General features: G+C 54.2%; 1 protein-coding gene across 2 annotated transcripts; it reads left to right on the forward strand.

The window, feature by feature from the left end:
- The first annotated feature begins 83 nt into the window (after positions 1-83).
- B4galnt4 (beta-1,4-N-acetyl-galactosaminyltransferase 4) lies at positions 84-11,115 on the forward strand. 2 transcript variants are annotated; one of them, XM_021646238.2, is made up of 20 exons: positions 84-374; positions 2,824-2,927; positions 3,272-3,367; positions 3,456-3,551; positions 3,628-3,718; positions 3,794-3,894; positions 4,046-4,113; positions 4,318-4,396; positions 5,935-6,001; positions 6,105-6,239; positions 6,317-6,426; positions 6,507-6,607; positions 6,684-6,781; positions 6,856-7,744; positions 9,129-9,412; positions 9,562-9,715; positions 9,835-9,907; positions 9,990-10,143; positions 10,439-10,565; positions 10,802-11,115. In XM_021646238.2, the coding sequence occupies exons 1-20, from the start codon at positions 224-226 to the stop codon at positions 10,917-10,919; spliced, it is 3,096 nt and encodes a 1,031-aa protein (XP_021501913.1). In that variant the 5' UTR covers positions 84-223; the 3' UTR covers positions 10,920-11,115. The 2 variants fall into 2 exon arrangements, with proteins under 2 accessions (XP_021501913.1, XP_060238291.1); XM_060382308.1 differs by having other exon boundaries at positions 121-309.
- The last annotated feature ends 3,124 nt before the right edge of the window (positions 11,116-14,239 follow it).

Here is a 14,239-nt window from a genome sequence, read left to right on the forward strand (position 1 = left end):
GGGAGGGGCGGGCGGGGGAGCGCCTCGAGGAGCCGCTCCCGCCGCCCACCCCGACCGCGGCCCGAGCTGCCCGGGGAGTCGCGGCTGAATCCCGTAGCCCCGGCAGCGGACAAAGGACCATGCGGTGCTGCGGGCGCTGAGCGCAGCAGGGTGGGCCGGGGGATGTGGGGCGGGGCAGGCGGGGCCGAGGGGCCGCAGAGAGGCCCCTGAGTGTGGCGCCGCGATGCCGTGGTTCCCGGTGAAGAAGGTCCGCAAGCAGATGAAGCTGCTGCTGCTGTTGCTGCTGCTCACCTGCGCCGCGTGGCTCACGTACGTGCACCGGAGCCTGGTGCGCCCGGGCCGCGCGCTGCGCCAGCGGCTGGGCTACGGGCGAGGTACGCGAGGGCGCGCGGCGTTGAGGGCCCGGGCCTCCCAAGGCGCCGGGGGTCTGACTGCCCAGAGGCCTCACGGTCCTGCTCCTCCCAGCCCCGCTATATTGGGGGAGGGGTCGCGGCTCTGTTCGGCTGGACGCCCAATGACGTCAGCAGTAACGCCGGGGACCCTCTGGGCGCATCCCTAATCTTTTTGGACCCTGGAATCTGGTTTAGAATCGGTGGCGATAGAGTTAACGGTGGGCCCTTGGGGGAACCGGCGCCCTCAGCCAAGAGGATTGGCAGGCTCTTGCCTGCTTAGCAGGGCCTCAGTTTCCTCTGGTAGGGAGGTAAGGGTGGCGTTGAGGGATCCAGCTGCCTGGAGGAGCCAGAACAGTTGGAAACCCTCGGTACACCTGTGACTGAGGACTGACATGCCTCTGTGCTGAGGACCAATGCTGACTTGAGTAAATGCTTGTAGTCTGCGCATTTAAGAGTGGGCAGAGGATACACAAATCAGCTTAGGCCTGGCAAGCCCTGTAAGCAAGAAGCAGGGGAGAACCTGTGGGGATGGTGGCCACTGACTGAGCCACACTTTGATGGAGAAGCCCCAGAGCAGGATAGACATCAGTGACAGCTAGGAAGAAAAAGACCAGGGGAGGGACCTGGAGAAGCTCATCCAAGCCAGATAGAGTTCAGCCTGACCTTTGTGAAGGAAGCTGGTGAGCTGCGGGTACAGTGGGAGGACACAAGTGTCCCTCTTCTCGGAGACTCAGAGCAGTGACAGTGACTCACGATATTCTGGTCCACTCCACCTGATGGATCCCAAACTCCCTTTTCAGCCCTGTTTCTGTCTCCAGCCTGCAGAAGGCCGTCTGCCTCCTCCTGTGCCTGGAAATCAGTTTCCATACATCTTCCACCAGATCCCGGGGCCAGGGATCTGAGACAGATCCCAGCCCCTAAGAAAGTCTGTGGGTTATCCCAATCCATGTACCTCAGAGCTGTTCCATCTTCAAGATATCCTTGCACAACTCTATTCCTAAGAGATAGTTCTGTGAGCTGATTGGCCTGGACCCAGAGCTGACCCAGCACCCAATAAACCCAGCCCCCACCAGCTGCCCTTGTGGGTTTCTAAGCAACCACAAACCTCTCTGCCTCCTGGCTGACTTCCTGAGCAGTTTGAGTCTGACTGAGACCAACCAGGAAGGAGTGAAGACAGGGAGCCCTATTGCTAAAGGTTGGGTGATTAGGGTACTGGCTCTAACACCCTCTACATAGGTAAGATCTCTTCTGGATCCTGGAAGATCAGTGCTGCCCAGAAGCAGCCTGGACTGCACAGATGAGGGCCCAACCACACAGACTCTGCTGCGGGCTGAAGCCCCATCTCCTGTCTGGCCATCTGGGATCTCACCAGGCACTGCATGGCTTTGAGAAGCTGAGCAGTTTGCATGTGCCCGAGGCTTTCCTGACCGTGTGGTCAGTCTCCAGTGCGGGCAACATTCAGTGGGTGTCCAGCAGCCTGGGCTTACAGACATCTCCAAGTGAGGCTGGGGCAGACCCCTGTCTGTGCACCCTCTGTGCTGAGGCTTTAGCTCCTGCAAGGTGGTGATGATGACCTGGGCTGAGAGCTCACTATTGAAGGTTCCCAATGTACCCCAGATGCCTGGACTTAGCTTGAGTGGCTGTGGGGATCCGGGCCAGCCTCTGGGAATTTGACCAGGAGTCTTGGTTGCTTACTTCCTAGCTGGATCTATAATGAGGAACAAGTGAGAAGCACTGCAAGAATTTCAAGGGAGGGGACCACAGGCAGCCCCTCAGTTCAGGCCCATCTGGTATCGGCTGGACAGGAGCCTAGCTTCTAAGATCTACACTGAGGGACAGGCATGGCTCTGAAACAGGAAAGAGCCATTGTCTCTCCTTGGGAGCACCAGGAGGGACAGGACTGGGATAAAGTGAAACCTCCTGCCTTTGGAGACTCAGATCCAGGAGAGTGAACACCTGGGAATGCAGTGGACATGCAGCTTAGGGAGAAGGTCCAGGAAGTAGGACAAAGCAAGGTACACAGGTATGCCCCAGACTGGAGGGACAGTAGAGGACATGTCTTCATACAGATCTGGAGAGTGTCAGGAGGCAAACAGCCTAGCACACGGGGAAGGCGTCAAGGGTGTTAGGCCATCTGGAATTCTTCCCAAGATCACCAGATGGGTGTGTGTACAGTTTCACGCTAGCCTGAGTGTGCATGTAGCCCTGCTCCCGGCTTTCACCAGGGACTGGAGAAGAGCTGGTAGTGAACTCTTGCTTCGTGATGCCCACCCAAGATGGGTTCTAGAGGGTCCCCGGAATGAGCGAGCAGGGCCTTCAGCAATCCTTCCTGCCCTCCACCCTCCAGCTGACCCCAGCAACAAAGACGCTGGCCTTAGGGAGTGTAAGCCATGCTTAGACTGACCCTGACACGCCTTGCATGCCTCTGCAGATGGCGAGAAGCTGACTGGTGTGACCGACAGCCGGGGTGTCCGAGGGGTGTCGTCTACGCAGAGGGCAGAGGACTCTAGTGAAAGTCATGAAGAGGAGCAGGCGGTAAGGAGGGAGCTAACGAACAAACAAACAAAAGTACTGCACAAGAGGCCACTCTCTTAGATGGGTAGATACGGCCGTGGGATGTATGTGAGCTTTAGCACGCAAACCTCAGCATCCCGGCCTGGTTACCTACCATGGATAGTATGCATATGTTATGAATTCTACCAGTGGCCACATCTACCAGGGCAGATTTGCCGAGGGTGTCCCCGTAGAAAGTACTTAGGTAGTGTGACTGGATGTGCAGAAGGGGGGCATGGACTTTGCTGTATGTGTGCCTAGATGGACTGGGCGGTTGTGACACCTCCTGCCTTTAGAACCCTGACACGGCTACCCTTTCCCTGCAGCCTGAGGGTCGGGTCCCAAACATGCTGTTTCCTGGAGGAGCTAGGAAGCCACCACCGCTGAACCTCACCCACCAGACACCGCCATGGCGGGAAGAGGTAAGCTCTATTGGGTTGAGCTGGGCTGGGGGCTGGGAGGAGGGGTGGAGCAGACTGTGTGACAGCTAAGATTCCCTCTGGCCCCTAGTTCAAGGGACAGGTGAACCTGCACGTGTTTGAGGACTGGTGTGGGGGTGCTGTGGGCCACCTGAGAAGGAACCTTCACTTCCCACTGTTTCCTCACGTGAGTACCTCAGGAAAGTGTGGGTGGGCAAGGCGAGCAGTGAGCTGTGAGGCAGTGGTTGTTGCACTCCCGGCAGACTCGCACTACCGTGACAAAGTTAGCTGTGTCCCCTAAGTGGAAGAACTATGGACTCCGGATTTTTGGCTTCATCCACCCAGCCAGAGATGGTGAGTAGGTCGGGTATGGCGGGGGCAGGAGGTGTTGAGCAGTCCAGCTTCCTGAGCCTCTCTCCTGTGGACTAGGAGACATCCAGTTCTCCGTGGCTTCGGATGACAACTCTGAGTTCTGGCTGAGCTTGGATGAAAGCCCAGCAGCCGCCCAGCTAGTAGCCTTTGTGGGCAAGGTAGGTTCTGCCCTCTTGCCCTAGCACCTCTAAGCACACCATACCTGTTTTCACTGTGTCTCCTGGAGCCTCTTGAAAGTACAGACTAAATGTGTCAGATAGCCACAGGGCGAATACGATCACTCCTCTGTCCCCCCTCTATCACCTGTAGACTGGCTCCGAGTGGACAGCGCCTGGAGAATTCACCAAGTTCAGCTCCCAGGTGTCTAAGCCACGGCGGTGAGTAACTAAGGGTGTATGTTTCCACATGTGTGTGCGCATCCGTGTTGGCATACGAGAGGGGGGCTGGGTATCACCCTTACCCGTATTCCACAGGCGCCATCCTCCTGAGGGACCAGCCCAGAGGGATGTGAGATTCTTTCTCAACTCTCTGGGCTCTCAATCTCTTTGGTGGGAGACAACCCCAACTCCTTATGTCCACAGGCTCATGGCCTCCCGGAGATACTACTTTGAACTACTTCACAAGCAAGATGACAAGGGCTCAGACCATGTGGAAGTGGGTGTGAGTGTGGCCCGCCCTCTGAAGGAGCTCCAAAGACCACAGCTCTCCTCCCCATCCACTTCCCATGCCCTTATTGGAGAGCCACTACAGGGTGGTCCCCAACCCCAAGGGATTTCCAGTCAAGGAGATAAAGCAGATTCAGGGAGACATGGGCCAAGGTCAAGAGGGTATATTATGCCTGCTGGATGCTTAGAGGAGCTGCAATTTAAAAGTAGCCCTTCACCAGGAGACATGGGGGGAGAGAGTGTGCAGCAGGGAGTCCAGCATGCAAATTCTATACCTGGAGAACTTGCCCCCATTTTCTAGCATCTTCTGAGACTCCAAGAAGTCTGGTAGCCAAAATCAGGCCAGGCCTGCAATGCTGTGCTAAACTGCTCAGACTGTCCTGTGAGAGTGAGGTAGTTGGGGTCTGCATGCCAGGAATCCCTCTGGCCTCTGTGGAACAATGGGAAGCTGAGAGGTAGAACTTTGGGAAGCATGTTGTTATCTTTTTATTGCCATGATTATGGCTGTAACAAAATACTTGGCAAGAAGCAGCTTAAGGAAGGATTTTGGCTCACAGTTTGAGGGTTCACAGTCCGTTGTGGAGGGCAAGTCCTATCAGCAGGAGCGTGAGGTAGCTGGTTGCATTGTATCTGCATCCAGGAAAAGAGAGAGATGAATGCTGGTGCTCAGGTCACTTTCTCCTTTCTATTCAGTTGTAGACCACAGTCCATGGGATGGTACTGCCACATTTTAGGGTAGGTCTTCTCCTCCAACTAACCTCGTCTAGAAAATCCCTCCAAGACTTGCCGAGACGCTTGTCTCCAGTGATTCTAGATCCTCTTAGATTGAAAATCAGGATCAGCCACCATGGGGAAGACAGATGGGTGGCTGGGAGAGAGGGAGGAGGGTTCCACAGCAAGATGGAAGAGCCTGGAGGAGGAGGTGCAGTGACTACAGTCGTACTGGGGTTTCTCAGCCTCAGCACTGTAAGATAGTTCATGTCACCCCAACTCAGAAGAGTGGAGCCTCAGGGTTTCGAGGGTTGGAGGGAAGCAAAGGTGTTGATACAAAGGTCCCGGATGAGCTGGCAACAGAAATGGAGTCAGCCTCCCCCCGCCCCCAAGGAGCACCAGCTTAACAGAGGTGGGAGGAACACACCCCCACAGAGACTTGGGAGCATCCATGGAGCTCAGGCATGGGGAGGACCATTTGGTGGCAGGTACTAGGTCTGGGGCTGAGGAAGAGTCCCCCAAAAGTGACCTCAGGAAGGCGACGTGCAAAATCAGAGAGAAAATGGGGTCAGACGTTATAACCTGCAGCCTTTGGAGGAAAGGAGGAGGCGGGAGGGGAGGAAGCTGGATGGGTCTGGATCTGCCCCTAGAACTCCTTGACCTTCTGCACCTTCTGTTAGGAGCCTCTTCCTTGGGCCCCTCCCGCTCTGCCCACCATGTTTCTTACATCCTTTGAGGATTTTCACTCTCGAGTCCCTCACCCCTGAACTAAGGAAAGCCACCTACCAGGACCCAACCTTTTTCCTATCCCCACACCCCCAGTGGCGAGCTTTCCTGCCTGGTCTGAAGTTCGAGATCATTGGCCCTGCTCACATTTCCCTGTACACAGGTGCGGGCTGGGTACTTCCTCAGGGGAATGGCTGGGTTCTGACGGGCTCAGCGTGGGGAGGGTGAAGGGTAGGCTGACGTTCCAGGCCTCCACCTTCTCTTAGATGAGTCGTCTCTGAAGATGGACCACGTGGCCCACGTGCCTCAGTCTCCAGCCAGCCATGTAGGGGGTTACCCACTGCACGAGGAGTCCAGCGTCGACATGCTGCATCCGGACCCCAGGGACACCTTCTTCCTCAGTGAGAGGAGGCTCCAGAGGAGGGTGAGGTTGGAGTGGGGTGAGGGCCAGGCCACCAAGTGACTGCCCTTCCTTTAGCTCCTCGGATGGAACCTCTGAGCCTGGAGAATGTCCTGGAGCCCTGTGCCTACGCACCGACCTATGTCCTCAAGGATTTCCCCATAGCCAGATACCAAGGACTGCAGTTTGTAAGTGCCTCCTGAGGGGGGCTTCCTAGAGCTTCCCTTTTCCCCGGGCCCTACCCCTAAGCTGGTGGCCCTGCCCGCAGGTCTACCTGTCCTTCATCTATCCCAATGACCACACCCGTCTCACTCACATGGAGACTGACAACAAGTGCTTCTACCGTGAGTCCCCACTATACCTGGAAAGGTAGGTGGGGGCGCGGCCTATCCAAAGCGAGGAGGAACCTCAGTGAGGAAGGTCTCTGATGCACTTTCTCCCTCAGGTTTGGGTTCTATAAATACATGAAGATGGACAAGGAGGAAGGAGAGGAGGATGAGGAGGAAGTTCAGCGGAGAGCCTTTCTCTTCCTCAACCCTGACGGTGAGTGTCCCGCTCCCCCGCTGGAATCCCAGCCCACCTGCCGCAAACCTCCTCTTACCAGACACTCTCTACAGACTTCCTGGATGATGAGGAGGAGCTGGAACTGTTAGACAATCTGGAGCCCACTGATGGATCCCTACAGCAGAGCCGCAGGACCCCCACCCCAGCAGCCTCCACTGGGACTCCAGCCACCCCTACCCCCCCTACAAGCAGTCCTCCGGACGAGCAGACCCCCAGACACTCCCGGGCCCTGAACTGGGCCTCACGCCCCCTGCCCCTCTTCTTGGGACGAGCTCCACCTCCCCGGACGGCGGAGAAGTCTCCCTCAAAGGTGTACGTGACCAGGGTACGACCTGGACGGCGGGCTTCCCCAAGGGCCCTGAGAGACTCACCCTGGCCACCCTTCCCTGGCGTCTTCCTGCGCCCCAAGCCTCTGCCCAGAGTGCAGCTGCGGGTGCCCCCACACCCACCACGGACCCAGGGCTATAGGACCGGTGGCCCCAAGGTCACAGAACTAAGGCCCCCAGTCAGGGTTCAGACCACCCAGGGAGGCCGGGAGGGCCATTTGCATGGACAGGGGCTCACGGAGCCCACAGTGGACTTGAACTCCTCGGTGGAAACACAGCCTGTGACCTCCTTCCTGAGCTTGTCTCAAGTGTCCAGGCCACAGCTGCCTGGAGAGGGTGAAGAAGGGGAGGAGGATGGGGCCCCCGGTGACGAGGCCACGTCAGAAGACAGCGAGGAAGAGGAGGAGCAGGCCGCTGGGCGGCCGCTGGGCCGCTGGCGTGAGGATGCCATTGACTGGCAGCGCACGTTCAGCGTGGGCGCCATGGACTTCGAGCTGCTGCGCTCTGACTGGAACGACCTACGCTGCAACGTATCCGGGAACCTGCAGCTTCCCGAGGCCGAGGCGGTGGATGTGGTGGCTCAGTACATGGAGCGGCTTAATGCGCGACATGGCGGGTACGGGCCAGCTTGCTGCTTGGAAAGAGGGCGTGCTGGTCTCTGCAGGAGTCTCAGACCTTCCTCGCCCCTCAGCAGCTCTCTGGAGCCCCGCGCAAGACTCGTTTCGTAGCACTTCACTGCCAATTCCCAAATCTGCCTCTTTAGACCTAGACCCTGGGTCTAAGGGCACAGTAGTCAGGCTTAGCCAGATTGTGGAACACCGCAAGATGTCTTGGTTGGTTGGTTGGTTTTTTAGTTTTTCGAGACAGGGTTTCTCTGTGTAGCCCTGGCTGTCTTGGACTCACTTTGTAGATCGGGCTGGCCTCGAACTCAAAGAGATCCACCTGCCTCTGCCTCCTGGGTGTGCTGCCACTGCAAGTTCTCAACTAGGGGAACTCAAGGGGGAAGGCCCGTGGCTCCCATCCCACTGACCCCTTTGGCCTTCTACGACTCAGGAATCCAAGTTGTTTCTACACCATTTCTGGGGAGATTAGGCCATAATTTAGCTTTGAGGGCGTTCCTATGAGAGGCTGTTCTGTGCATTGTCAGCCGTGAGGAAGGATGGGTCTTCTGTGGACTTTGTTGAGCACGGGGACATCAGGACAGAGTGTTTGGCAGCCAAAGGATAGAGCCAGGCTCCACAGAAGTTTTGAAGAGCATGGGGGTGCTACCTCTCTAGAGGGCAAGAACAAGACGGCCTGAGACCCTCCCGCCATTGCTGGTATAGGACAGGCCCTGGTAGCTCAGAGCACAGGTTTCCTGAAAGCAGCTTATGGGACAGTCTCATGGTCTCTTGATAAGACTGCCCATCATGAGCGGTCATAGCCATGACCTCACTTTCGCACACCTGGGTTCTGTGGCATGGGTGGCCCCAAGGAGTAACCTTGAGTGTTTGGTTGGGGGCAGAAGGTTACCGATTTGGCTGGAGCCCGCGGGGTTGAGTCACAGGGAGGAGTCCCGGCCCATCTGAGGTCAAGCTGATGGGCATCTATAATAGAGAAACGCTGCCTGCCACCGGAAGGTGGAAAGCTGAATGAACAGCCCAAGGCCTGAGACAAAATAAAGGGTCCTGCTGGGGGAAGGGGAAGGGGGAGACACGGGGGGTGGGGAGAATCGACAGCTTCCTCCTGATGGTTCTGTAAGAGACTACCCATAGCAGGACAAGACTAAGACAGCGCCACAGGGCAAAGAAAATGAGGACTCATAGCGCCTCCTAGTGTTAGTCTTCCCACTTCCTGCTGGGCTGGGGAAGTGAGGCGGGAAGGTCAGTTTAAGTCTGGGTACGGTAGAGGGTGTCGCAGGTGTGATGGGGTCTAAGGAGTGCCGGGGCGTGGTTCTCGGGGTGATAGGGCGAGGCGTTGGCTGGAGCTACGGCCCTCGGCTAATCAGCCCTGCCTCGCAGGCGCTTCTCGCTTCTGCGCATCGTGAACGTGGAGAAGCGCCGCGACTCTGCCCGTGGAAGCCGCTTCCTCCTGGAACTGGAATTGCAAGAGCGAGGAGGCGGCCGCCAGCGCCTATCTGAATATGTCTTCCTGCGATTGCCCGGAGCCCGTGTTGGGGACGAGGATGGAGAAAGCCCCGAGCCCCCTCCGGCCGCCTCGATCCGCCCAGACAGTCGCCCAGAGCTCTGCCGGCCCTTGCATCTGGCCTGGCGTCAGGAGGTCATGGTTCACTTCATTGTGCCAGGTATGTGCGCCTCGGTAGGGAGTTGGGGGCGGACTTGGAGAAAAGGGAATGCTAATGCCAAGAGTGTGGGTGTCTGTGAAGAGGATCTCCTGAATGAGAAAGCACCCTGAGGTGCAGTCATGCTGGTTCAGTGGCACCCCCTCTTCTAGTGAAGAATCAGGCGCGCTGGGTAGTGCAATTCCTGGCAGATATGACGGCGCTGCGTGTGCAGACGGGGGACTCGCACTTCAACATCATCCTAGTGGACTTTGAGAGCGAGGACATGGACGTGGAGCGGGCCCTGCGCGCAGCTCAGCTACCTCGGTAATGATGTTTACCACCAGCGCTTAGGAAGGCCAAAGATCTTTCCTCTTGTGGGAGGTGGGCTGTCCTGACACTCTCCACCTCCCTTGAAGATCCGTGTGATTCTTTCGCTTCCCTAGGTACCAGTACCTGAGAAGAACTGGAAACTTCGAGCGCTCTGCAGGCCTGCAAGCCGGAGTGGATGCAGTGGAGGTCTGTGGGCTTAGGGGAGAGAGATGAGGGTGCTGAGTTCACCTCGGGAAGGTGAGCAGGGCTCAGACCTCCCAACCTACAGGACCCCAGCAGCATCGTTTTCCTCTGCGACCTGCACATCCACTTCCCACCTAACATCCTGGACAGCATCCGCAAGCATTGCGTGGAGGGCAAGCTGGCCTTCGCCCCTGTGGTCATGCGTCTGGGCTGTGGAAGCTCACCGTGGGACCCACATGGTAAGGACCTGAGGGTTCCCCCGGGAATTCCAGGTTCTCACAACCACCAGGGCAAAATCCAAGCCTAACCTCCCTGGTAAGCCGAGGATCTTAAGCACACATCACAGTACCAGGAAGTACAGGGTCATGCAGGGTTCACAAGACCCTTTCCTCTGCAGCTCCTGGGTCATGAACAAATACCAGATCCCCTAAGAGTCTCCAAAATAAGGAGGCTTCTTGGAGTTCCTCCTGAGGTCCTCCAGTCCTCCCTGGGGACAAAGCTTAAGGACCTAATGGTCATCCTCCCCACCTCAAGGTTACTGGGAGGTGAATGGATTCGGCCTCTTTGGGATCTACAAATCGGACTTTGACCGAGTAGGAGGCATGAACACTGAGGAGTTCCGTGACCAGTGGGGAGGCGAGGACTGGGAACTTCTGGACAGGTGACTGCCCTCCCCTACCTCACACTGAGACACCTCATCTTCCTCTAACGGGAGGACAGAACGACAGGGTCCCCACTGGCTGAACTGACCCTGCCAGGCTCTTAAAGACCCACAAAACCCCTTCCACCTACCCCACTCCCTAGAACCCTTCCTTCCCCCAGGCTCCTGCAGTCTCGGGGCAGCCCTGAGTCACAGGACCTGAGCCAGAGTTCTGACATTCCACCCACTCACCCCAGGGTCCTGCAGGCAGGGCTGGAGGTGGAGAGGCTCCGGCTGCGACACTTCTACCACCACTATCACTCAAAGCGGGGCATGTGGGCCACGCGCAGCCGCAAAGGTGCCCGCACACAGTGATCCTGAAGATCTGGCTGCCCTCTGTGCCACTGGGTTGATTCAGGCTCTGCCACCACCTGTGCTGGCTCCGTAAAGACTCCTCTGTGACTCCAGATAGGCAGCCTTCATGGCAAGGCTGGCACCTTGGTCCCCACACTCCCTGATGATTTCTGTGAAATTTTCTGTAGCAATGACATTGTTTTCAGAATTTACAAGAGTTCTGTCTGTTCTGTTTTTTATTCAGAATGAAATGAAATATTTTTTTTAGTTCTGACTTGTTTTCTGTGACTGTTCTCTTCTGAAGCAGAGCCCTGGTTCCCAGAGTGGCTGTGGGCAATACAGCCTCCCCTCCCACACCCACTTCCTGCCTTTAGCTTCTGTTTCCACCTGGTTTCTGTGGAGTCTGGCTACTCAGAACAGACATTGCATGAGACCTTCCCACACAGGAACTGCTGCTGAGCCAGCATATGCAGAGACACCAGTATGACCTTGATCTGTCACTCTACAGCTGAGAAGGACCCATACAGCCAGAGCAGATGCCCTGAACCCCAGTCACCCACACTGCCTTCTCTGAACCTATTCAGGTGAAGTGTCTCTACTTACAGATGCTTTCCCAAAAAAGTGTTGGATTTAAGAATACATGCTCCAGGTGCTGGAAAGATGGCTCCGTAGCTAAGAGCACTTGTTGCTCTCTCAGAGGACCTGGGTTCAGTTTCCAGCATCCACATAATTTGGTGACTCAAATTATTCCTGACCCCAGTTTCAGAGGATCCGACACCCTCTTCTGACATCTCAGGCTACCTGCTACACATACAGAAATGTAGGCAAAAACGTATAAAAATAAACAGACTTTACAAGACACCAAAAGAAGAAGAAAAAGAAAACATGCTATAAGCCAGACATAGTGGCATACGCCTTTAATCTCAGTCTGGAGACAGACTGTCAGATCTCTGTGCCCTGGGTACATAATGAGACCTTACCTCAAAACATTAAAAGTAAAATAAAAAAAAAAAAAAAAAAAAACAAAGAAGGAGGCATGCTACCAGGACTGTCAAGATGAATCAGCTGTCAAATCTGAGGACCCACATAGAAGAAAGAACTAACTCCTACAAAGGTGTCTCTGACCCCCACAGGCACACCATGGCACACACATGTAAATACATAAATTGTTTTTTAAGTACTACAAGTTAATGAAAAACTCTCCATAATAATAATAATAATAATAATAGTGAATTATATGGGCCAGGGCTGGAAAGCTGGCTGAGCAGTTAAAGTTTGTTGCTCAACCATCCATGACTCCAGTTCCATGGGCTCCAACACTCTCTTCTGATCTCCACATGAACCAGAAGTGCACATGCATGTGACACAATACCATACATACATACATATATGCAGGCCAGACACTCCTGTACACATGTACGCACTTGTGAGCACATGCACACAAAATGTGAGCTGGAGAGATGGCTCAGCACTTCAGCACAGCTGCTCTTCCAGAGAATCTGAGTTAGGTCCCCCACATTCATATCAGGCAGTTCATAGTTTCCTGTAACTTTCAGATCCAGGAATCCAACATTCTCTTCTGGTCTCTGTGAATACCTGCACACACATGGCAAACACACACATAAAAAAAAAAATCCTTTTAAATTGAAAAGAAAACAGGTGTCATGATACACATGTGTAAGCCCCACCACTTAGGAGACTAAGCAGGAAGATCTCCAGACTAAGTGTCAGAGTGAGGTGGAGAATACATGACACCAAGAGAGAAACATTCTTAAAAGATAAGGAAAGGGGGGAAAGGAACCATAAATGAAAAGAAAGGTGAAGCAGATTAATCTCAGAAGCTCGTGCCAGCAGGCAGGCTATGTTCACACCATGAATTCACATTAATGTGTTAACATTAAGTCGTTCTTTCTCTCCTCTCTCTCTCTCTCTCTCTCTCTCTCTCTCTCTTTCTGGCTGTCCTGGTTCTCACTTTGTAGTCCGGACTGGCCTCTAATTCACAGAACCACCTGCCTCTACTCCTAGTGCTAGGATCACCTCCATCTGATATGTTAAGGAGTTTTCAGTGAGCAGCAGCCAGGGGACAGGACCTGTCCTTGGAGAATTTACACCCTAGCACAGTACCAGGGCAGCATCCACTAGTCACACTAGTGTAATGTCTGACACCACTGTAATGGCAAGTGCTGTAATGAATAAGGCCAAAAAAGAAATTAGTACTTCCGAGCGATACCGCATTTGTAATTTGTAGTAGGCAGAGAGAGGAAGCCTTCAAAGGTCTTCCTTGTCCTCTGAGGGCAGGGAGAACAAGCAGATATTTGAGGGAAATTTAGAAAATTTAAGATGAGAAAAAGGAAAATAGAAATTCTTGACAGCATTAGGGAGAAGATTTTAAAGGGTGAAATAAAATCTTTGCAGAAATAAAAGTCACTTTTCCTTTTGGGATATAGCTGAGTGGTAGAGTGCTTCGCCGGCATGCAGAAATCCCCGGATTTGCTCCCCAGAACCTGCACAGAACTAATTTTTCAAAAAAACATACAGAATGAAATGCTAAATAAGGCAGATAAAAGAGATCCAGACATGGTGGCACACAGCTGTAATCCCAGAATTCAGGAAAAGGAGGCAGGAGGATGGCCACAAGTTAGAGGCCCTCTGGTCTACAAAATGAGTTATAGTTAACCAGAACTATATAATGAGATCCTGCCTCAAATATAGAAAAGAATGACAAAAGTGACCCATGAGAAGACAGTAGTTGACAAAGCACAGACAGAGAATCCATGAGAGGTGAAAGGGGGAAATTTTATGTGATGAAACAAAAGAGCCAGGCAGTAGTGCTGCCTTTAGTCCCTGCACTCGGGAGGCAGAGGCAGGCAGATCTCCAGCTCTCAGAGGGAGTTCTAGGACAGCCAGGGATACACAGAAAAACCTATCTCAAAATAGAAAGAAAGAAAAAAGAAGGCAGGAGGGAAAGAAAGGAAGGGAGGAAGGAAGGAAGGATGGAAGGAAGGAATTGAGAGAGAGAAGGAAAGAAAGAAAGAAAGAAAGAAAGAAAGAAAGAAAGAAAGAAAGAAAGGAAAAAAGAAGACTTTTCCCAAAGTAAATACAGGCCAGAGTAAAGGAAACACCATGCAGAGTGAGCACTGGATATGCAAATGAAGCTGCTGAAGTTCCAGTGAGACCTCCAGGATCTAAAACAATGTGGTGGGAGGTTTTGCTAACCTGCGAGGTAGCCAGGTAGATCTCTGATAAATTCTTTCTATAAGAGTAGTTGGCCCTCTGGGCTGGATAGATGGCTCAGCAGTTAAGAGCACTGGCTGCTCTTCCAGAGGCCCTGAGTTCAATTC

This window comes from Meriones unguiculatus, chromosome 1 (genome assembly GCF_030254825.1).
Source record: "Meriones unguiculatus strain TT.TT164.6M chromosome 1, Bangor_MerUng_6.1, whole genome shotgun sequence".
Lineage (NCBI taxonomy): Eukaryota > Metazoa > Chordata > Mammalia > Rodentia > Muridae > Meriones > Meriones unguiculatus.

Coding starts and splice junctions, on each gene's coding strand:
- B4galnt4 (XM_021646238.2), top strand. CDS start 224: ATGCCGTGGTTCCCGGTGAAGAAGGTCCGCAAGCAGATGAAGCTGCTG. Junction 6,782..6,855: donor TCTCTTCCTCAACCCTGACG/GTGAGTGTCCCG, acceptor CACTCTCTACAG/ACTTCCTGGATGATGAGGAG. Junction 9,413..9,561: donor GGTTCACTTCATTGTGCCAG/GTATGTGCGCCT, acceptor CCCCTCTTCTAG/TGAAGAATCAGGCGCGCTGG.